The sequence below is a fragment of the Thunnus thynnus genome, chromosome 6, assembly GCF_963924715.1.
Source record: "Thunnus thynnus chromosome 6, fThuThy2.1, whole genome shotgun sequence".
In the NCBI taxonomy this organism is placed as follows: Eukaryota; Metazoa; Chordata; class Actinopteri; order Scombriformes; family Scombridae; genus Thunnus; species Thunnus thynnus.
The window spans coordinates 2,059,622-2,083,500 of record NC_089522.1 but is presented as its reverse complement, the minus strand read 5'-3'; the positions used below and the strand labels follow the sequence as shown (position 1 = coordinate 2,083,500).

The window sequence follows — 23,879 nt, the reverse complement described above, 5'->3', positions numbered from 1 at the left end:
AGTGTTTCAATGGCAAAGTATCTTTATGTTCATAAAGCTTGGGTTTCTGCATGGGAGGTTTGCTGTTAAACATTTTTGGAAAACATACCTGCTTGATTAGGGGATCAGTGTCATCTCTATGCCATCTCTTTTAACTTGGGACATTTCAGTCACTGAGCGGCTCATGAAATTTGTTACAGGGAGAATGTTGAAAACAGGATATTATTGGATCTTCTTAGCAACTTAAAATGTGGAGATAAATAAATCAAAGTCAGTACAAATCATGTGAAATCAAAGATGCTAAACAAAGGATAAGGAAGGAATATAAAGAGGGGAAACTGTATAAATCAGCTGTATTGTTGCTGTAAATATATCTTCCAGTTGATGGAGCGAAAAAAAAATCATGTGCCATCTTTGATTGTACATGGTTTGTTTTAATTTAATGTAATAGACTTTTCTTGAAGATATTTCTTGATGAGTGAGTTTATTCTTGGAAATAGAAATAGTAGTCGATAAAGTAATCTTTACTCGAGGTCTACTTAGTAGTTTTTTTCAGAGCCTTTTGAACAACATCCCATGGTCTGCATTAGTGAATGAAGTTTACTTTTTTTGTACTTTGGGGGGGTTGTGTGAGAGAGAGAGAGAATTTTAGGAGCCACTTAGTGACTGAAATGTTCGAGTTGTAAATGCAAGAACATGATGTGAAGTATGTCCAGAATGTGTGTCTACACAAAGACTGGAAGCGGGAGGAAACTGCTGTCCTAACTCCATTAATAGTTGAGAAGAAAGCCATCCAACAACTCAAAAGCTGTTCTATGCATTAACATTGTGGTTTGCAAATGAAGTAGAGCTTCAACAATTAGTCAATTAATGGATTAGTTGCCAACTATTGAACTAAACGCCAATTATTTCGGTAATCAATAAATCGTTTTGAGTCATCTTATAAGAAAAAAAGTCCAACCTCTCTGATTCCAGCTTCTAAAATGTGAATATTTTCTGCTTTCTTTAGTCCTCTATGACAGTAAACTGAATATCTTGGGGTTTGGGCTGTTGGTTGGGACAAAACAAAAAAACAATATTTGAAGACATCAGCTTGGACTTTTGGGAAACAATGATCAACATTATTCACCATTTTCTGACACTTTATGGACCAAACAACTAATCCATTAATCCAGAAAATAATCAATAATGAAAATAATCATTAGTTGCAGCCCTAAATTGAGGCCATTTATTGACCAACAGCCACTAATGAGATCTAGCACACCGTGTAAACAACAGAGTAGCTTCCCCCTGCGTCCTGTCTTTGTGTTAAGCTGGGCCTATCTCTCTACTGGACAAACAGAGATGAAGCCTGACTTCACTCCTGACTCTGGTAACACACAACACAAGCTTTTTTCCCTAAATATCAGAAGATGCCTTGATTTAATGGTCTGTTTTATATTTTAAAAAATAATATAAAATATAAGAACCATTGGCTTAAAAACAAAGATTGATCATTTTGTGTATGTGTTAGACATAATAGCATTGATTAGAAACACACTGACCCAACAAACGTCATGCAGTAAAAAAAAAAAAAAAAAAAAAAAAAAGTTTGTCTGAGGCTGATTTATACTTCTGTGTCTTTCCGTGTCTGTTTAGGGGCTAGACATGACAACACCTACACGATGTAATGTTTGTTGATTCAACTCTTCCATCATGTGTGAATGGTCTGTTAAGATGTCTTGCTACATTTTATTAGAAAGTGATTCAATTATGTCAGTTTCATCCACTACTCAGTACCTGCTTAGGCCACTTGTAGTTTAGTTTAGTTTAATAATGGACCATACTGGTACAGCTCTTAAAGTGAATTGAAATGAATGCAAAACAGGAATTTTCTCATACACTCATGCTGCCATTCAGTGTTGCAGTATTATTGATCAGGTAGAGTATATGCACACAGGAAATGACTGCCATAAGTGCCTATGGTGAAATGTTGACACAGAAGTATAATTCAGACTTCAAAAACTGAAAAGTGAGTTAGGTGTGGATAGTTTGTCATTTCAGTACACTTTTACCAAAGTAAAGTGAATGTCAATGCTGTCACTAGAAATTTGTTAAAGCTAAGGTACCCATTTTTAACCACAGTAATGATGTACTGGTTTTTTACTACAGATGGGGGAAAAGTTGTTTTCCAAAATATATTCTATTTAAAAAAAACAAAACAAAACTGAGACACCCACTCTAAATAACATCAAATCTTAAAGCAGCTGTATTCCAAAACGTTCATTTTGTGGACTGACCTGGCAGTAATTTACCAGTCAACACTCAAAGACAGTTTATAATCTGCTTTACAGTCCTGTTGTGATGTCATTTATAGTATCTAATTCTGGAAAGTGGTTTCTTCAGTGGCAGTTGAAATGCAAAGTCGATTGGTTCATGGCTGAACAAATCTTCACAAGAGACAGAATGCATCCTGAAAAGCATCTGTGTCATGGTAATGACTGATGGTTAGTGGTAGACACTGTTTCTGTTACTGGAACATTTTTGTCTGTCAAAGAATTTTTTTTTTTTTTTGAAGAATAAAACCATTACATTAATTTTATTGACTGCATAAGATCATTTGTGATCATGATTAAGTGTTATACTGTATTTGTCCATCCTGTAAGTGCATACATTGGGTTTATCAGACAAAACCAGACCGATGAGAACTGTGAGACTGAACCAAAACAGTAAAGTTGTGGGCCTTAAAACCAAGACGATGTGCTAAAAGTGGTAAAAAAGCTGCAGAGTTGGTGGTAGTTCTCTGGGTTTGTCACGATGCATGACTGTTTTCATATCACGCATTTGATCCACTGTTTTATAAAAATATAAATGAGTGTAGCTTTAAATTGATCATTTTTAATTGGTTATAATAACATTGTAAAGTCGAATAATTCCAGTGGTACATCCCAGACACTCAAATGACATTTCCTCACATATTGCCACTCTAAACCCAGAAATATATTGAACAAATTGTCAGACTGCATCATTTCAGATGTTGTGATTTATTCTCCCCAGTTTAAGACAAAGTTGTTTTTTTAGCTTCAATTTTACATGATCACAAACCATTCAAGTACATTTCAATCTGATGATGGCTATTGCCAAGAGCTCAATAAATTAACTTCTTCATTTAGGCATACTCAGTAGTTCACATCAAGTAAAGCGATCCCATAAAACCCTACAAACTAAAGAAAATAAAAAAGCTGAACAGTCTTCCAAAGTTCTGACATGATCATTTCCACTGACATAAGTTTTTAAGACATTTGTACCTTACAAAATACGTTGCATAATCAAATCATCTTGATCTGTCAGAATAATTGTTTATAATAATTGTTTGTTTTTTGTCTGAGAGTCAAGAGGAAATATGACTCTATACATAGAATGGCTGCCATTAATAATTGTCATTTGTGTTATATATAAATTAACTTGTGTTCAAGTTGTACATGTAGAAAATAAGCATGTGATAACTTGGGTTAAACCTTTGAATCATGTCACACTCCTGCCCCAATCTGTGATGTCACAGCAGGTGTTTTCAACACGCTGCCAAGGACTAAATACCTCTTGTGACATCACTTATTAGGGTGTGGCCAGAAGTGCATCATGTTTGATTGTGTTATGTCCTAGAGAGCAGAGCAGTTTAACTAGTGATTCAGTACTGAATAGCACTTTGAAGAAATACAGATTTTACAATTTGGTGTTATTTTTGTAGCTCTGCCTATTAATTATGAGTTACAATAACATTATACACATCAAAATAATTGTTGTGACCTGGGAACGCATTAACATCCCCGAGATGATCAGACAGGTTTCCCTTTTAAAAACATGGCCAACTGAGCAACAGCTTCAAGACCCTCCGGAAGAGAGAAGAATTACAAGGCTATTTTTACTTGGAAGGTTAGCGATGAGTGAAGCAATAGTAGAAGTATTATATGATAGCTCAGAGAACAAGAAAAAAAAGCTTCAAAAGGACAAAAAAATTGGAGAGCCTCATAGGAAAAGCTTAACAATACACTGGAACTGGTGCTGAAGATACAGATACTGGATAAATGAAAGGAAAACCTGAATAAGTTAGCGAAGAACTGCTAAAGCTCTCACAGCCACCAGATCTCAACCCAACTCAACACCTATGGAAGATTTTAGAGTACATATTACACCCGAAATATACCAGGCACGGATGTGGGGTGACACGTCTGCTGCAGCATGGCCACAGCAGAGCCATAGCAGAGCACATCCATTATAACAACTGAGGTTGCTACACTGACCACAGAAGCCACGCCCACGGCTGTACAAGTACTGTTTAAAAATGATCAAAATAAATACCTCATTCTACCAGAGGCAATGTGATGTAGAAGTGCAACCTTGTGGGTTTTTTTTTTCATTGCACATTAAAATAAATCAATCAAATCAATGTGTATGCATGATCCTGTAGTTAAAATGATCTAGTTAATTGAGTAGCAGTCAATATAGCCTATGCTTCCGAACCCTGCATGATCACTTGGCAAAACACAATGGCTGGCACACAAAAAAGACAGTTGGTGTAGCACATGAAAGAATCCTGCTCTCCCCAACCTATGTGACGCGTCGTGTCCGTGCCTGATGTATTTCAGACGTTAGATGGCACTCCATCATCAAAATGAGGGAATATCTTTTGGAAAAATGAATGAAAGAAATTTCTTTTTTTTCACTACCACCCAGGAACACATCCGAATCCCCCTTTCAGATGACAGAATTAGAGGGTGGTAAATACAACGATTTTCATGACTTTCAAAAACTTAGAATCACAAATCTTTTTTCACTCATCACTCGTCATGTGATTGACTGCAACAACATGAATGTCTTTGAGGAGAATTTCTGAAAGTGTGTGCCGTCCATCAGTCTCCATTTCTAAGATTCATCATGTGGGCAGCACGGTGGCTCAGTGGCTAGCACTGTTGCCTCACAGCAAGAAGGTTCAAAGGGTTCAATACCCAGCTGGGGAAGTTGTGTGGGGTTTACATGTTCTCCCCGTGTTTGCGTGGGTTTCCTCCTACCATCAAAAACATGTAGGGTAGGTTAATTCTCCTGTCAGCGCCCCTGACCAAAGGCACTGGCTTAAAACTGGACTTGGTCCCCGGGCGCTGCACAGTCGCTGCCCACTGCTCCTAATACTTAAAATGGGTTAAATGCAGAGATCAACTTTCACTGTACAATTGTATGTGTGATAAAGTAAGTAAGTCTCGTTCCTCTCTATGGTAGCAGGCTTTTCACCCCATCTTTGAGTGTGGCTATGACACTATAAACACGTCTCTTTAGACATTGCTGGACGATGCTTCATACAAACTAGTTTGTTTAAAGCATCCTGAAACCTCACACTAAACGGACTGAAAGCAACACATCCACAGCGCCAACATTCTCTGAGATTGTCTCAGTTAGCCTATCGGAATAATCTGAAAGATGCTAGAATCACATTAAAAAAAATCTACACATAAGAGCTTCAAACTATCTTAGACCAAATCTAAGACCATCTAACTGAGCCTTTTTCAGCCAATTAGAGGTTGCAGCTCCAAGCCATGAATGCAATGTATCAAAGCTGATATGAGTCCTTAGAAAGTTGAACAACTAATAAGTTCTTCCACTTCACCTTTGGAAATTTGAAAAATGTTACCGTGTCTACCCATGCTGCCCTGCAGATGACCCCTTTCATAGGACAGTGTGTCCATGTAGCAGAAGACGTGCATACAGTTTAGGGTTTTGGTTGGTAAAAAGATGTATAGGCACTGAGATTAAGCCATCTGGAAGTTTGCTTGTTTTTTTTTGTTTTTTTAGATATTTTGGTTACATTATAAAGTGTTTTTCTCACCATTAACATGGTGGCTTTACACTATGCTAGCTATGCCATGTGGGTCCACCACTTTGGTGCCCACTGAAATATCCCAACAACTATTGGAGGGACCGCTATGAAAGTTTGTTCAGACATTCATTGTGCTAATTAGTAAATGTTAGCATGCAAAGATGCTAAACTAAGATGGTCAGCATGGCAAACACAGGTTAACATTGTCACTTCGAGTATATTAGCATGCTGAAGTACAGCCGCCACACCTGCTAAGTCTTGTTTTGGTAGGTTGGGGTTAGACTGAGATATTTTGGTTAACGTTACAGTTTACAGTGTAGTTTTGATTATTGGGGATTTGGGGGTCCCATAACAAAATCAGGTTGTGTATCTCTGAGGTTATCCTGAGTATTATCTGGGGCGAGGTTAGATGAGGGTTTGTTCACAGTTTCACTGGCTTTAAGGGAAAACAAATCACTCAGGTTGAGCCAACACTGTTCATAATACATGTACATGTAAGAACTTCCAGAGTTTCTAGTAAGATTAGATTCAAAATGTAGCCAGTTTAATGAGACTTCTGCCACATGTTGAAATAGGCTGGATGTTCAAATGCTTCCTTAAAATGCTGTTCAAATGTTGGTTTTAGAACAGAAATGATTGGTCAATAAATCAAATAGTTGCTCGACAGGAAATACACCTGCAACAATTTTGATAATCAACCAATTGTTTAAGTCATTTTTGAAAGGATAGTCTTAGGTATAATCATTTCTCCTGTTCATACTGGTTGTAAACCAAAGATTCCCTTCAAATGTCCTTTCAGTTTAAGTGATGGGGGCCAAAATCCACAGTGTGTCCACACAGTCATTTTGTACAAAAATGCATTTAAACGTTTATCTGAAGCTTATATGAGGCTTCAGCAGTCTGAGTTACTCATATCAAGTGGATATCTGACATATTCACAGTCTTTTTAGTATCATATTCCCTTTTTGTGTCTCCTCATACAGTGTTTGCCTGATGAGCTGCGGTGAAATTATAGTAACAGAAAGAGGAACTTTGGTACTAAAAATATTGTAGACGTTGAAAGATATCTACTTGATTTGACTCATTTGGACGACTGAAGCTTCATATTAGCTTCAGATAAACTTTTAAATACATTTTTGCACAGAAGGACCGTGGATTTTGTCCCACATCACTTACATTGTCAGTGCATTATGATGGGATCTTCTAATGGTCAGTTTGAACATGAGGAATGATTACAGCAGGAAAAACCTGTTTCAACATTCATTTGGATTCCTGACTGTTTTAAGACAGACTTGAACAATTGTGAACCCTTTATGCAAAAAGGCAAACCATTTACAGGTTAGAGCTTTTCAAATGTGAGTATTTCCTGCATTTTGTTTGTTTGTTTTATATTATATTAAAATAATGTTCTTTGGGTTTCGGACAGCTGGTTGGACAAAACAATCAATTTAAATATATGAAATCGGTCTCTGGGACAAACCTAGGTGCCTCTACATCTTCTCACCAGCAAATCTCTCAATTGTATCACTCCACAGTAGATGACATTCCTTCAAAATGCAGAGTCATGCAGTAAAAAAATTAATAGTTATCAGTGCAAACTGTGACACATTGAGGACAAATGCGTGGCCTCATTTCAGATTCAGCACCAGCACACCCATGTTAGCTGTGTAGCGTTCAAGCAGAGTTCCTGGTATCACTGCAGCCATCTTCATTTTTTCTGGTGACCTGGTGAAGTCAGAGGGGAGGATTAGAACTGCTGAGAGACTGACTGCGACTACCTGACCCAGACTGCCTCCCAGAGGAAATGGAAAAAACATAGACCTGCTGAGGATAAGAGCTCTTTCATTGAGGCACAGCAGGGTTTGACAGGTCAGTAGTAAAGAGCCAAAGCCAACCCACAGATTTCTTGTTAATTTAATTAAGTGATTCAATATAAAACATCATCAAAACACAGGGGAAAAAAGGAATAGCGGGAAGAGTCCTGGCAGAGTGAGCACACAGTCCATGCTGTCCCACAGGTGAACAGCTCATTGTGTAAGGACATCTGTAAACAAGTAGCCGTTTTACATGACAACAGACATCATGAACTTTTAGCACCACCTTTACTGTGCTAATTTAGGCTTGTGTTATTCGCTGGATAATTTTGCTTTGGGCTGATCCATTACAATCCTCTCTCTTTAAGTAACAGTAAGATTTGTTACAACTTGGGGGGTTTTTTTGTGGCTCTGGACAGGTCAAGAAAACGAGCAGTCAGACAACAAACAAACCAACAGTTTATTAAGATGATCTAAGCCACTTTACTTAAAAGGTCAAACTCAAAGTGAGTGCACCTAAAATGTTAATGATCCCAACTGTATGTCAACAATTACAACAGACAGTTTGGATAATCATTTTATCATTTTGCCTTTGTATTTCCTTCCAGATGAGTTTGGCTAACCTGGAGGTTTGTTGAGCCTGTCTGATCGTCCACCTGTTCTTAGACCTGTTTTTCACAATATTGCTGTGATCCCAGATTTCATCAATTAACTTGGTGAGTGAAATGTTATGAATTGTGTTATTCCTACTCCAGGGAGTCAAAGGTTTCCATTATTTCAGTTGCAAATCAACTCATCAGACACATGTTTCAGTTAGGTAATCAATCAGCATTATAGCTGCTCTAAGTTAAAGGTACTCAGTGGATGCGTCTTGCATAAGTTTTGTTAACATTCAGTCTTTCTCATCAAAACACATTTGCAAAGCTGATTTTATATATTTTTCTTATTGTAAAGATATCTCATGTGCAGAGCTAAACCAACTCATTTACTAACAAGTATTGTGTGTGTATCTTATTCTTCTGTGCTGTAGACCTCCGTTGTTGTCCGAAAACTATTAAAAACATTTTCAGCGAGTCACACTGTTGCACTGGGTGACATGTTCCTTTATTATGAAGAGTTTGGTCGTGTTAGCTTGTTTAGAAATGGCTCCAAAAGATGCATAATATGCAAACTAATTGGGGACCCACTCTAAGCTCCATAGTGCTACTTCAGTGGCAAAACCTCCACAGGGTACCTTTGAATTATTGTCAGTGCAGGTTCAAACTGAGAAGCCTTAAATCTTACTAAACAACAGTAACTAATGGATTACCTAACTCAAACAACTGACTGTGATGAAATGAACAAAAATAATGGCTTCCTTGAGGAGACACAAAAAACACATTTGAAAATCTAAAAACCTGTGTTACGCTTCTCTAACGTGAAGTATACATAATTTATTGGGATTGCAAAAATACTGGTATGGCCCTTTTAGAACGCTGAATCAGAACAATATGAATGCTATTGCAAAGTGGCATTAACTTCTGGGTAAGCAAACAAAAGAAATAATCAACAAATAATAATCTCCTGATTTGAAAGGGAATAATAGCTCTTGTGCTTGTTTTTCTCCCGTTGCGATCAACAAAAGCTTGACATTCCACAATGGATATGAAGTGCATATGAAGAGGTGGTGTGTGCTAAAATGACACTGTAACCCAAATAGTTAATTGTAACTTCAAGGTCTGTAATCTTGAATAAAGGCTACTATCCTACTGATGGTTTCAATTAATATCAGGTTTCCCCATTTCAACAGCTGCAGTGAAAAACTTGTTCAACACAGAACGAGAATTGTGGAATCATCTTTTGTGCAAGGGGGAAGGGAGGTGTGTAAGGCTTTTATGCCAGCCCTCAAAACATGTACCACTTGAGATGGGAAAATAAAGTTCACTCACAGAGAAGGTGAAAGTCAAAACTGAGAAACCAACCCACAGAGAGAGCGTCAATAGAGAGAGGAAATCTTTGCCACCACACACACACACACACAAGTAAAAGAAAAACGGCGCAGAGCAGATCAGTTTGCAGTTTGCAGTTTTATGCTTCCAGTTATGTTTTAATACTGCCGTTTATACCTTGCTCCTGAAGAGGGGCTTTGCGCCGGGGCCACAGTACTCGTTGTATATGAGCTTGAAGAGGAAAAGGTGGAAGAGTGTTATGAGCGAGGCCACGCTGAACCAGAAGAGGAAGGGCAGGCCTGGGTACCTGTTGGCCATGTGTTCCTCGTGTGCCAGGATGGCCTTGAGGTGCAAGGTGTGGCGGAGGTCCTGCAGGTGGCGCAGATCTGTGGAGATGTAGAGCAGTGGTGTGATGGGTTGGGTCACCATTACAGGGAAGGTGTGACCTTTGATCTCTGATGTCAGCTCCACAGGCTCGTTGAGGCAGCCAGCCTCACAGGCGTACAGTTTCACCGGCTTCTCTTGCTGCTTCACCGACACATGAAGAAAAGGCTTCCCCTCCACATCCAGCAGCACGGCCAGGTTAATGAGGTCCTGGTTGTAGTGGATCCCTCTCAAGGCGTAGCTGTTGTGCAGAACGTCCGGATCAGCCTGGAACTGCAGGTGGTTCTCTGTGAACTGAAGGCCGCCGAAGCTGAGCACCATGCCCTGCATGGCTCCGTGGGCTCCAGCTGCCACAAGCACTTTGCAGCCTCTCTTCTGCAGAGTCAGAGTCCATAGCGTAACTAGCTGGAGGATTTGAGCGGTGCTGCTCACCCGCTCAGGCCACAGATTTTCTGCATGCATGGTGGCGTGGCCACTGAAGCAGTGGTCAGCATAGTTGAGGCTTGACTCCAGACGAGCACGCTCCTCGCTGCTCAGCCTTCGGTCCAGAAGGGGAGTTGTGGAGGAGGACAGGATGTAGTAGAGGGTGGTGTTCACTGTGCGGCTTGATGGTGTGTGGGAGTCAGTGATCTTCCTCATTTCAACACCTGAATGAACAAAGAAACAGAAGCAGAACTTCACAAAAGCCAGGCAGGTAGTGTATTTCCAAGGATCGATTACTTTTTTTCTGTTTTCTGTCACATCACAGGCATTTTCCACTCGTTCTCTTCTGTGAGTAAATATTTTATTTCCATTTTAACTCTACATGCTCACAACTATACAGATACATTGCACATTCTGAGTCCCAGTCTGTGAAAAAGGTCAGTTGGTGGTTTCATTTCCAGTCAATGAGCACAGTGAGTGAAGGGAGTTGAGACACATCCATTAACAGCTTACCATATTAACCAATGATTAAGTTGCTCTCCTCACATGATCAACTGATCCAGACATGCTGCAGGCATGACTGGTCACAGACTGAGTGTGTGATGGTGAGGCTACTTAGCAGTAGCTGTGAACATAGCAGTATGTACAGTTTAGTCTGTTTATCAGAAAAGAAACGCTACACCTCCTCAAGACCAAAGCCAGGTTCCCATGTCTTGCTTGACACCTGCTGACTGAAGTAAAGGGGGTTAGCCCCAAAGTTACCAGTGACTTCGACCCTGGAGCAGAATACAACATCTCTCCTGTGCTTCCCGGTCTGGATGAGGAAGCAGGAATGATTAACACTGACAACAACAAACAGACCCTATTGCGGGATGGCTGTACAGCGGGTCATCCACTAATCACAAGTGGTAGTTCGATTCCGAGCTCCTCCAGTCCACATGTCGAAGTGTCCTTGGACAAGATACTGTACCCCATATTGCCATCAGTGCACCACTGCTAAAATGTCACACTATCATTAATATCAATGGGCTACTAATGATTTTCACTCGCACACTGTGTGAGCACGTTAACACCCTATGTTATTGTGGAATTGTTTTGAGTCATCATATCATGCATCAAATCCCATAATCCTCCCTGTCCTCATTCTTCAAAGGACATCTACATGAAAGTTACTGTTATAAGAGTAGCGTAGCTGCTTTAAGGAATAGGGCAGTGTGTAATGTGTATGCGTAGCGAGTAGGGGCACAATGGATCACAAAACTCACGGTTCGGATCATATCACAGATTTGAGTCATGGATCGGATCATTTTTCGGATCAGCAAAAAAAAAGAAAAAAAAGGGGGGAGACAAATAAAACTTTGTTTTCCATATATTCTGTAAAAGGAAGGAAGTTTTGCCCATGGTCTTAAATGAAAACAACATTCAAGATGTCCAATGTTTAAATCAAATCTTAAAATATATAAAATATTCAAAGCTCAATTGTTAAATTAAATTGGAATATGAGGCCTGATACCTTCCTCCTTTAAACATGGTAGTGAATGAAACAACAGCCTGTGTCCACATCATCAAAACTTGATGATAACTTACAAACATGAACACACGTCTTGTCCTGCAGCTTAGTTTGTTGAATGAGCCACCAAACAAACATTCACCAGTTGGGAAAACCTGGCGAGTTCCCCAGAATGTCTTCAAGCCCGTCTGCCCTGATTCCAGTCCCTCTCTGATACCTCCACTCACCAAGCTGTGGTTGTTTTTTGCGTTTCCTTTTTGGTTTTGTTCTCCACTGACAACACACACCTCACATTAGACAACACATTCATACACTTTCAAACACCACTGATACTGACTTCCACATCCCATTGCAATTATTGTTATTTACTTTAATAAATTTCAGATTATTATCGCTGAGTTTGGGCATGCGTCTCCCTCCTTTGTTGTGGCCTGCGAGCCACCACCACAGCCAAGCCAGAACAGCCATAACACCCAACTATTCCCCAGCAACTGCAGGAGTCCTACAGCCAAAGTTCAGCTGAGCTCAACAGAGAGGAGCTCCAGCTAGCTCAGCTGCTGTGCACCTATAGCAGTGTGTGCCCATAGTGATGGTATGTAAAGGGAACGGAAGGTACTGCCTCTGCATAGATTACAGGGCCCAAAACAACTGCAGCGTTAAAGACGCTCACCTGTGGCCCTGCATCCAAAACAGACTTAACACCCTCTCCACTGCCAAATGGATCTTGCCTCTGGCTATTGGCAAGTCAAACTGATCCCCAGGGCTCACCGAGTGTCAGTCTTCTGCACCAGAAAGGGACTGTTCGAATGGAACGTTCTGCCGTTTGGACTGTGCAACGCTCTGTGGACGTTCCAGTGGCTGATGGACCATGCCTTAACTGGCATGCAGTGGGAGACCTCATTGTGCTGGACCAGGACATGTCAGAAATGCTGCAGCAACTTGGCCAGGTTTTCAATAGGCTGCACTAAGTCAACGTGAAACTGAAACCTGCTAAATGCTGCTTCTTCTGCCGTCAAGTAGCCTACCCAGGCCACATCATCTCCAAGTGTGGCGTGGTCACCGACCCCATCAAAGTCCAGAAGGTGTAGGAGTGGCTTATACCTACATCACTCCAGGAGGTCCGTCAATTAATCAGCTTGGCATCATACCATCTACGGTTTGTCGCTGTGTCCCTCCTTGTCCTGACCAAGAAATACGCCCGTTTTGAGGGGACTACAGAATGCCAAGTGGTATTCGACAGACTCACGCACCTGCTAACCACCGCACTCTAGACTTGTCCAAAGCCCAGCCCCTTAAGACGCCAAAGGCCCCCATGGGCACTGTCAGGGTGGGAGCCCCGATGGAGCGTATTATCTTGGATATCATGGGGCCACTGAATGAGACAGAGTGCAACAACTGTTATGTGCTCATGATACAGTACTATTTCATAAAACTGGGGGAAGCCTTCCCCCTACCAAACGACCAGGCAGTGACTGTGGCTGAAGTGCTTGCCTCAAAGGGGGTGTGTTCTTATGGGGAACCACAGACATTGCATGATAGTGACCAGGGTCAGGACTTTGAGTTCGAAATGTTCAAGTATAAGTGGAGTGACCACAATGGCAGAGGGGGCGGTGCCCCCGGGCCCACACTCAATAGAGGCCCCGCTGGGGACATAGTGTGCGACCCAATTCGTGAGCACAGCAGGAATAGTAGAACTCTTTTAACTTTTTCAATTCATTCTCTATGGTAGTGCTTATCACTATGGATGTAATCCCCCCTCTGACCACAATGTGGGTTGCAATGGCAGAGTGGCGCTGTCCGTATTTCTGCTTGGTGACTCTGCAGGAAGTGAAGACTGGTTCGTGCATGGATGAGGCCAGACTATCCGACCTCACTTTAATGGACAACACTACACTACAGGCTGAGCAGGGACAACAATTGATGAGTGAAACATGTAACTTGAAACTGTAACTGGAATTGTAACTGGAAATTATGTTATGTACTGGATCTTATACTGGGACTGACAGGCCCGCCAAGACTTTGAATAAGGTGGATCTTCCCCAGTTTTGCATTTATAAGCAATCAGTCACCTGTTTACTGTGTGTGATTTGAGAATGAGCCTGTGCAGAAGCTCTGTCTGCTTGTTGCTTGTGAGAATTCATTCATGGATATAGCAAATAAGAGTGAGTAAGTCATGTATTTGACACATGCAGTGATACTTTTTGACATGAACAAAAACTCTTAAAGAAAAAAGAAATGTGTGTAAAGTCATGTATCTACAGTATATATGCATTGTTTCTTTTTATATGCCATCTAAATGCCATCCTAGAGTTTTCAAATTCAATGTAATGTGGTTTGTTGTATTAGACCACTATGAAACACTCTACTTGATAAAATGACATTATCCTACTTTTTACCTTATTTCTTTATAATGACCTGTCTGACCACAGTGCTATTATAAGTGCTTAGTTTCAGACTAAATTTAGCTAACCTTGATAAATATGTAGGGTCACAAGATGATAAAAAAGTATAAAACAGAAAACACTGCACTGCTCTTTTCTTGGGAAATACAGGGCATTCTCACCTTTTCTGGGCTCAACAAAGATACAAACATCCATAATTAGTCTTTATTAACTTAAATTCTGGTTATGAAGAAATCAGTCATAATGTTGTATTAATCTGTTATTTAACTCCATGCTCACTGCATCTTGGCACCCGTCAGTCACACTGCCTGTAGTGTTGTAGACCGCTGTGTCTATTTTATGTTTGTTATTTCTGTGTAAGAAAGACATGTCACTGAGACAGTGCACCTGGCTTGTTGCTGACTATTGGCGGTGGTGCTGAACCGTTCATTAATCGATGCACAATAAGCACTGTGAGCTATCCTCGGTGCTGAAACATTTGAATGTAGCAGGCAACCTGTTTTCTTTTTTTGTTCTTTAGAACAAGCTTGTCTGACAAAGTAGCTTCACTATATATAGTGAAGAACTATACTATATTACTTAGACATAGACTTGCTTTGCTCAATAAGTGACAATTTGTGTTTATGGATAGGATAGGATATATTAGCTATTTTACGGTTGTGAATTATTTTAAAATGACTTTATCATAAGGGCCCCTCAAGAATGCTCTGGCCCCTCTGTGCTGAGAGTCCAGCTCCGCCCTTGTGTCCAAGAAAATGTGCACACTATTTGGTATTGATAAAACACACACTACACCCTTCCGACCACAGTCTGATGACCAAGTAGAGTTCAGAGCCACCCTGCAAAAGATTCTGGCCACTACAGCCGAGCACTGTTACTGGGACTTGGACCTGATAATCTACTATGCTGTCATGGCCTACAGAGCGAAAAGGCACAGTGCCACTGGTTTCATAACTTCCCAACTTCATGATGTTCAGCCAGGAAGTGAGTGATCTGGTGGACCTGGTAACTGGAGATACTGTGTGGTACCTCATTAAGGGCACATGGAAAGTCAAGATCAGGGTCAGAAAGTTTCTTCTGTCATATGAAGGTCCATTTTTCATTCTGGGACAGCTGAAAGACCTAGTGTATTGCATCAAGAAAGGCCCGAAAGACCAAAGTAAAAGTGGTTCACCACGATCAGCTAAAGCCCTATCACAGCCACGATCCACTGGACAACACCTGGGCCATGGAGCAGGCTCAGGTCTGGACAACTGTGGAAGTGTCACACCCAGACTTGGACATGGATCCTGCAGACCCAGACCTGGGGTTCTCTGAGCTGTTCTCCAACATAGACATTCCACCAGATCCAGCAGGGTACGTCCCTGCAACTGTTGTCTCACTCCCCTCCATCTTTCCTCACCTGGACTTCTCTTCCCCTGGGGACTTTCAGGATAGTGGGGTGGTGCAGTGGAGCTACCTCACCATGGCCATCGCCCTCAAAGGCCAACCCAACTACGGAGACCCCTGACTAAGTATGGTGAGTTGGTGGCGCAATAAGTTCATGAGTTTAAACAACAAAACAAAAAAAAAAGGTGGAATGTTTTGTACTGTTTACTGCTATTGAAGCTAATTGTTAATTATGTTTATTATTTTAAAAAAAAGAACTTGAGGAGTATTGGTTTGACAACAATTATGCACTGCGACAAAACTATATTTCTTTGTTAACGGTAGTGGTGCAACGGATAGTAGTTGATCGGTGATCCGAACGGATTGCCCCCCACAGTTCGGTACGCATGTTAATTATGTTAATTGCAAAATTTAATGTCTCATTTAAGACAATGTAAACAAACTGCTGTAAGTGCAAGTCATGGACAGACAGCGCGTCAATACCAGGGATTTTGAAGAGCAACGACCAAACCAGCATCTAATGGGTCCGCAGTGACATCTGCAGGTATGTTTACACACTGTTTAATGAATGTTTGTTTGGTAGCTCATTCAACAAGCTGCAGGACAAGACGTGTGTTCATGTTTGTAAGTTATCAAGTTGTGATGATGTGGACACAGGCTATTGTTTCATTCACTACCATGTTTAAAAGAGGAAGGTATCAGGCCTCATATTGCAGTTTCATTTTTGACAACTGAGCATTGAATATTTTATATATTTTAAGATTTTATTTAAACATTGGACATCTTGAATGTTGTTTTCATTTAACACCATGGGTAAAAGTTCCTTGCTGTAAGTGTTTTACAGAATATAGCCTATACGTCGACACTCTATGTTGTATTCATATACTCTTTGGAAGACGCCATTGTGGGTTTGAAAATTGTTGGAAACTTTTGGGATAATGTAACCACACAACACAATAAATTATAACATAGGTATAGTCATTTTTTGACATTTTAATGGGGAATAGTTTGATATTATATCTTTAACACAAACCTCCACTCTGTAGGGCCAGGTATCAAACCTCTTTACTACTTTAGTGAAGAGGTCTAGTACTTTTTGGTATTGAACAAAATGTCTGTAAAGGCAATTACAGTTGCTAAACTGTCACTTACTGAAAGATAGCATCAAATGTTGTCCAACCGATAATCTTATGTACTTCATTTAAACTATGAGTTTCTATTTTAAATCCAAATTTTGCCAGTTTTTGACTGTGTTTAGACATTTACATTTGAGAATTTTGGCCTCTTCTCTGAAATGAAAAGCATTTTGCAGAAAATCATGTTTATAATTCTCAAACTGAGGTATAAAAAATTGTATTGTATCGGCAGTAGTATCAAAAACTGAATATATCATAAAATAACAACACTCTATAGGGTCATTCCTTTTGAAATCAACAGAGGCCTACCAACAGACCATTTTGTATTTGCTTCATACATGATGTAAATAATGTCATTGTACCCAACAACTAGTATGCAAAATTTTTGACTTGTATATAGTTTCTGAGATTAAAAAGGGGCGTGGTCTGCCAAAAATGAGTGTTGCTAAAATAAGCTTAGCACAAAAAGTAAGGAAATTTGTGTTTGGTAGATTATTTCTTTGTTGTAACAATGCTTCTTAGCAATAAATCTTATACCATTGGAAATCCTGTTTCTTTCCCTTTTAAATGGTGCCACATTTGTAAGGAATATGCATTTGTGGGATGAGCAGCAGAGCTATGTGGGTTGAGCCCATGAAAAATATGCCAAATCTTCTCTGCCAATGCCAAACAGCTTATACTGCCATTGACTCTTGTTTGGTGTTTGGTGGATTGGATGATTGAATTTTGAAGGAACGAGACATATTGGCAATTGGTGGAAGAACCATACACAGCCACAACAGCCTGGCACCTCCTCCTCATGCTGGTCAACAGCTTGGTCACACACTGCTGTGGGATGGCATCCCATTCTTCAACCAGCATTTGTCGCAAGTCAGCCAACGTGGTTGTGTTGGTCACTCTGGCACCAACAGCACGCCCAAGCTGATCCCACAAGTGTTGGGGGGTTGGGGTTGAGGTCAGGACTGCTGGCAGGTCATTCCATCCTCTCCACTCCCAAATTCTGGAGGTACTCTGATAAACCCCACAAACCGACAAATGCTGGTTGAAGAATGGGAAGCCATCCCACAGCAGTGTGTGACCAGGCTGGTGACCAGCATGAGGAGGAGGTGCCGGGCTGCTAAGTTTATTACAAAGTTCCATAAGTGATTACTTTTGAATTATTCATGCTAGATGCTTGAAATTTTCAGGGATTGCTCTACACTATAAGATGTCTTTAATTTGTAAAATAGTTGGCCCACAGGTGCATATTTTAAAGTTATGGCTTGCTGAAAATTGTATTTAAAAAAATGCAGCAGTGAAACAACAAGCATTTGAAACAGCTGTGCTGTGGTTTGAAACAGTCAATAAAATTCAGTAAATAGTGAAGCTGCCTGTTTCATTACTTTATATTCATGTAATAAATGAGTAAATGTCAATTAGATGATAATCTGCATGAGAAATTAAGAGAAAGAAAAAAAATTGTTTCTAATAATCATCCGCTTATAGTGATCAATTTACCCGGACAGACGTGATCTCTATAAGCCCTTTCCACTGTACAAGCCAAAGATTTTGCTCACTAGTTTTTGGGTACAATGACATCATTTACATAAAGTATGAAGCAAATCTAAGATGGTCAGTCAGGAAAATTTTCGAAAATCTGTTGATTCGACCTGGAATTACCCTATAACTTTGAAGTGAATTGTCCAGTCAGCAAGACGTAAAGGACAACACAGTGCAAAGCCCGTTTGTTTTCCAGTAAAATGCTTCATCACTCTGTGGTGCAGTTTGGAGATTTCAAACCATAAAAAATGCAGAGCTGGGTATTGATATTGGGTACCTTTATGGTACCAACCAGTATTTTGGTACTAGCAAGCATAACTCAGTTAATCTCGTCAGCATCAGGATGCCTGACCTGGTTTGTAAAAACGTACATATACACTATGTCCACCTGCTTTCACATGACCCAAGTTCCACATTTCACATGATGACAACTTAAGGCCACAGGATGTGGCTGAAGACTCAAATCTAATAAGTGCTGTCTTTTACAGCCCAACCCATATTGGATACCAATAACTACGTATATTTGAAAGTTTACAAAATCCAATAACAATGTACTACACAATACACGTCCAACATTATTATTATATACTACAGCTGCAATAATTAATTAATTAGTTGCCAACTATTGAATTAATCACCAACTATTTTGATTGATTAATCATTTTGAGTCATTTCTTAAGAAGAGAAAATGTCCAAATTCTTTGATAACAGCTTCTCAAATGTGAATATTTCCTGAATATATTTTGGTTGTGTGTTGTGGACTGTTCTGGACAAAAGAAGACATTTGAGGACGTCATCTTGAGCTTTAGGAAGCAGTGATCAACATTCAATAGCCTAAACAACTAATCTGTTGATCGAGAAAACAATCAATGGATTAAACAGTAATGAAAATAATTGTTCGTCGCAGCTCTATTATATACAAGTCCAACATAAACACCAATACCAAATATATCCGCAATAAGCTAATGCATCTAAACAATCTCTAAACAATACCGGTCCCCACAAAATGTGGGCTGACAACTGTTTGGTGAAAGTGTCACCCTGAGGAAAAGTAGAAACCTACCAAAGTAAGATTCTGTATACAGTATGCAAGTACAGATATGCAGTGTTTCCCCTATAATAGTACAGGCTTAGTGGGCCGCCAGACCAATGAGAACCCCCGCCAGGCTAAAAAATATTTTTTAATGCCAAAAATAACGCCAAATATCCATTCATTCAGAAATCAATAGCATCTTTGGCCTGGTGGGGGGGCAAACAAGTCAACCAAGGAGAAACGCAGTATGTCTGTTTTTGCCATATTTAGCTCCTAGCAGATGATATGAAATTTTCTGGACAGCAAGGCATTTAGGCTCCAAACAGATACAGATGAAACAATGTAAGCAAACACCAACATCTTTACAGGCTATGCCATGTATAACCTATGCAAATAACCAACAACTATATTCCAATTTGCAATTCACTTCATCAGAATGAGGAGAACATTTTTATTGGCTGAGGTGAAGCCATACTAATGCTGCCTCTATGTCGTTTGTTGGATTACTACCTCCAGAGGGGTGTACTACGAAGCAAGTTCAACATAACCAGGCTTTCTTTGTGTAAGCTGGCTCGACAAACCCTAAACTCGCCATCAGAGATAACTGGTATCATGACGGTGGTTATGAACTTTCCTTATTAACCCAGGCTTTCTGCTTTAAGCTCTGTGCGCGTCCCCATAAAAGGGGGCATTTGGCGCATCATTTGACTCAAATTTACAATATGACATATCAAATCAATGGTAAGTATGATAAAAGACGAATCAGTTTTCTAATCAGTGTTCTAATAGCTGTAGTAGCAGCGGACTTTGCAGCAAATCAGGTAGTTAGTGAAAGGACGGCGCTTTTTATTGCTGATTTAAGCCGAAACTCGGAACATAACCTGCTCCGGACCAGGTGAAGTTTGCAGTATAAGTTACCATGGTGATGTAGTCAGATTAAAAGAGAGCCACCTTCATGACATTGAAAACCCTTTCTTTATGCTCAACATACCTCGCTAACCCACTAATCTCGCTTCGTAGTATACCCCTCTGGTCTCAGCAAGTATCATCTACCATAAGATCATTTCAGTTAAAGGCATACTATGCAGGATTTTCCTAAAAAACGATGTATAGACTCATAATCCCTCTCAATCATCAATTATGACCCATTTATTTGTGTTTTAGAACATAACCGCTGTGAAACAATCAGAAAATAACATTTATTTATCTGATTCACTGCTTTGTTCTTGCCAGCACCGCTCACTTTCACCCTCTGGCTCACTTGACCACCACTGCGCTCTCTCTGGCCCTGCTCACACCTGGAATTAACATGCGTCTCAGGTGATCTGATCACAAGTGGACAGCTCCAAGTACAGGTGTGACGCATTGAGATCTGATCACTCAGACCATATTCAAAGGTGGTCTGGGCCGCATGTGGCCACATTCATTTAGCAGTGTCAACGCAATGCATTGTATATTTGTTTATCCTGTTATCAAACAAATTGAACACAACTTTGGACGGAGGTCGCATGGACCACCAGTCCTCCCGCCAGTTAAAAAACAAACGAATACGGTCCTTGCAAATGAAAATGATGGATGTGTTTATTTGCATATAGGACGGGGAAGTGAGATCCAATCACAAGTGGTCACTGAAGACACATGTGGAGAGGCATGTTAATATCAGGTGTGAACAGATGTACTTAGAGCTGTCCACTTGTGATCGGATCACCTATGATGCATGTTAATGCCAGGTGTAAAAAGGGCTTCTCTCTGCTCTCAGATCACTCAAGCCAGGAAGGAGAAGCCAACTTTGAATGCTGTGTTTACAAACACCAACAGACACATCCCGCATAGTATACCTTTAAATATCTACAGCGATCAGCTGAATTTCACAAGATGTGCATTGATTCAATAGTTATATCACTACTTTCACTGTAAGTTTTTACAGTGCTGCCTCTGCTGTAATTTTAGCTAGCATGAATTCTAACGCCTATCATGATCTTTGACCTTCAAAAGCACACCTCATTTAAATATTTCTGAATGTTCTTCCACACATTTCTGGCAGCCATTGGTTTCCATTCATTTCAACATGTCTTAAAGTCAACTTATGGGGACCTGAAATTTCTTCAGTAAATGTCAGCTGTCACAGTAGATATGTGGTAACGCAATAATAGCGCAATAATGCACGGTGTATGTGATCTGAAGTGCATGGACTCCTACCACCTCAGCTCACCTGAAATGAAGAGGTCCATCCAAGCCTGCTGGTGATCTACCACCAGCTCATCCACGCTGGCCCTCAGCAGCTCCACCAGTTCCTTTTTGGCTCCCTCTCGGAGAGTGCTGAACGTCTCCTCCAGCTTGGAGGACTCGATGGGCTCGGAGGTCCACACCACTGACAGGATATTGTCTGTGTACTCTGATTTAGCAGAGACCTGGATCCTGCTGTTCAGCTTCTTGGTGACCACCACCACCAGCACCATCTGGTTACTCTCCACAGGCACTCTGCCGGAGAAGATCACAACCTCCCTGTCCTCCACTTTCTCCACACTGGTGGAGAACTTGCTTCCAAAGGGGGGGCTGTCATAGGAGGCGTCCAGGGAGGCGGGCCTGTCAGACGGATTGTTGATGTGTATTCGCTGCAGATAGACGTTAGTCCGGCTTCTGTGGGCGATGAACTCCTCTCTGATGGTGATGCAGTCCCGGACTGACTGCAGGGCGGCCGGGGAGGCACAGCGGACCGACAACACGGCTCCTTTCCGGAACCACAGCATGGAGGCCTGAGCCTCGGCCCGCGTCCCCTCCAGATGGACGCTGACTCTCGGGGAGTATTCGGTCTGGTGGACCGGAGCCGAGCCGGGCTGTGAAGACGACGCTACCCACAGTTTGTTAGAGTCGATGTCAATCAGAATATGTCCGTTACCGGATACAAAAGGTGTGTGTAGCTGCTCCTGAGGTGTGCTGTATATCCCCTCTCCTCGGTCCACCAGAGACTTCCACCTGTGGATCTCAGCCAGAAGACACTGTCCGGCGGCCCCCTCGGGCCCGGCTGGGCCCCTGAGAAGCCTCCAGCTGCGCCCTGCTCCCAGGTACCAGGACGAGATGAGGAAGAGCAGCAGCGCGATGAGAAGTCTCCGAGCCCAGCTGCTCGATAACAAACCCGGCAGCCCCTTCAGCCTCTGCTGGAGCCACATGGTGTTTGAACGATGGAAGCCCAGCTGTGAGTCAGGTTGAAAGTGTTCGGATGTCACATTGAAAGTGTCTAAGACTCAAACCATGTTCAGCAGGATCAACGCTAACAGACTGGCTCCGCTAGCTTTTAGCTAATTTAGTTGAGCTCGGTGAACGCCAGCTGTCAGAAATGTCTTGTTGTTTCTCGCATCGTTATGTTATAGTTATAGTCGTATCCTTTGGCAGGTGTGTGACAGTCGTCGAGTTGTCGTATCTCTGGTTATTTCGTGTTTTGTTCGCCTGCAGGTAGAAGAAATACCTGTCTTCCTAAATAACTGCAGCTTGTACACTTCTGGTTTGTCACAACTGTCGTAAAGCAAAATGGCACACGGCGGAGACCGGAAATGTCGCAAAACATGGTGAACGTATTTACTTTTCTTCTTCTTCTTCTTCTTCTTCTTCTTCTTCTTCTTCTTCTTCTTCTTCTTCTTCTTCTTTCCGTTTTATGGCGGGTGGCAACCAACGTAAAGAAGCAGTACCGCCACCTACTATGTTGGAGTTTGGACCAAAATTATTAGACCCCATAAACAAACTCAGAGAAAAGGAAAAAAAAAATGTATTTCCTGAACACTAAATTCTGTTGATCAATCCAGTTTCTTTCAAGTAGTGGAAAAGACTCCCTAACCTGATGGCAAATACACTTTCCAGACTCAATTCTTCCACTCCAAGCTTCCTGATTTCTCTCTTTAATAATTCTCGCTCTTGAGAATATGCTCCACTGATTCCTCTATTTGACATAGGTTACATTATCCTAAGGGATGTTTGTTTATTAATTGCTGTGTTTTATTTAGTCTGGTGTGTCCTAGCCTCAACCTTGTTAAGATGTTCTCCTCTTTGGTGCTTCTTTTAGCTGACCTCACTGTGCCTACTTCTCGCTGTACTGCATAAAGGTGTTGTCCTGTGTTTGCTGTATCCCAACTGTGCTGCCACTCTTTAATGATGTTTCTTTTGAATATTCCTTTTGCTTCAGATTTACTGAGTGAAATGTCCATGATCTCCTCGTGTTTCAGTGCCTGTTTTGCTAATGCATCCACAATTTCATTGCCCTTATTCCCTCTGTGTGCAGGTACCCACATAAATGTTATCAAAATATTAATATTTTTAAATCTGTTGTCATATATCTCATTAACTATTTCCTGCCTACTGTGAGATGTAAATGACTGCAAGGACATTAATGCAGAACATGAATCTGTACAAAGAATAACCTTTTTAATTTGTAACTCCTCTATCCACTGTAATGCTGTTGCAATTGCTATCATCTCGACTATATAAACTGACCAATGATCT

At 41.0% G+C, this 23,879-nt stretch overlaps 1 protein-coding gene across 1 annotated transcript; it reads right to left on the bottom strand.

Annotated features, from left to right (window-relative positions):
- Positions 1-5,775: 5,775 nt before the first annotated feature.
- Positions 5,776-22,966, bottom strand: kiaa2013 (KIAA2013 ortholog). Its single transcript, XM_067591236.1, has 3 exons — positions 21,598-22,966; positions 9,747-10,600; positions 5,776-7,552 (listed from the first exon to the last, which is right to left on the bottom strand). The coding sequence occupies exons 1-3, from the start codon at positions 22,553-22,555 to the stop codon at positions 7,502-7,504; spliced, it is 1,863 nt and encodes a 620-aa protein (XP_067447337.1). The 5' UTR covers positions 22,556-22,966; the 3' UTR covers positions 5,776-7,501.
- Between the last annotated feature and the right edge of the window lie 913 nt (positions 22,967-23,879).

What these genes read in the sequence shown, in the direction of transcription:
- kiaa2013 (XM_067591236.1), bottom strand. Translation starts at nt 22,555, where the DNA reads ATGTGGCTCCAGCAGAGGCTGAAGGGGCTGCCGGGTTTGTTATCGAGC. An exon ending in GATGGACCTCTTCATTTCAG is followed by an intron (nt 10,601 to 21,597) that starts GTGAGCTGAGGT and finishes TTGTTCATTCAG; the next exon opens with GTGTTGAAATGAGGAAGATC. An exon ending in AGCCCCTCTTCAGGAGCAAG is followed by an intron (nt 7,553 to 9,746) that starts GTATAAACGGCA and finishes TGACTTCACCAG; the next exon opens with GTCACCAGAAAAAATGAAGA.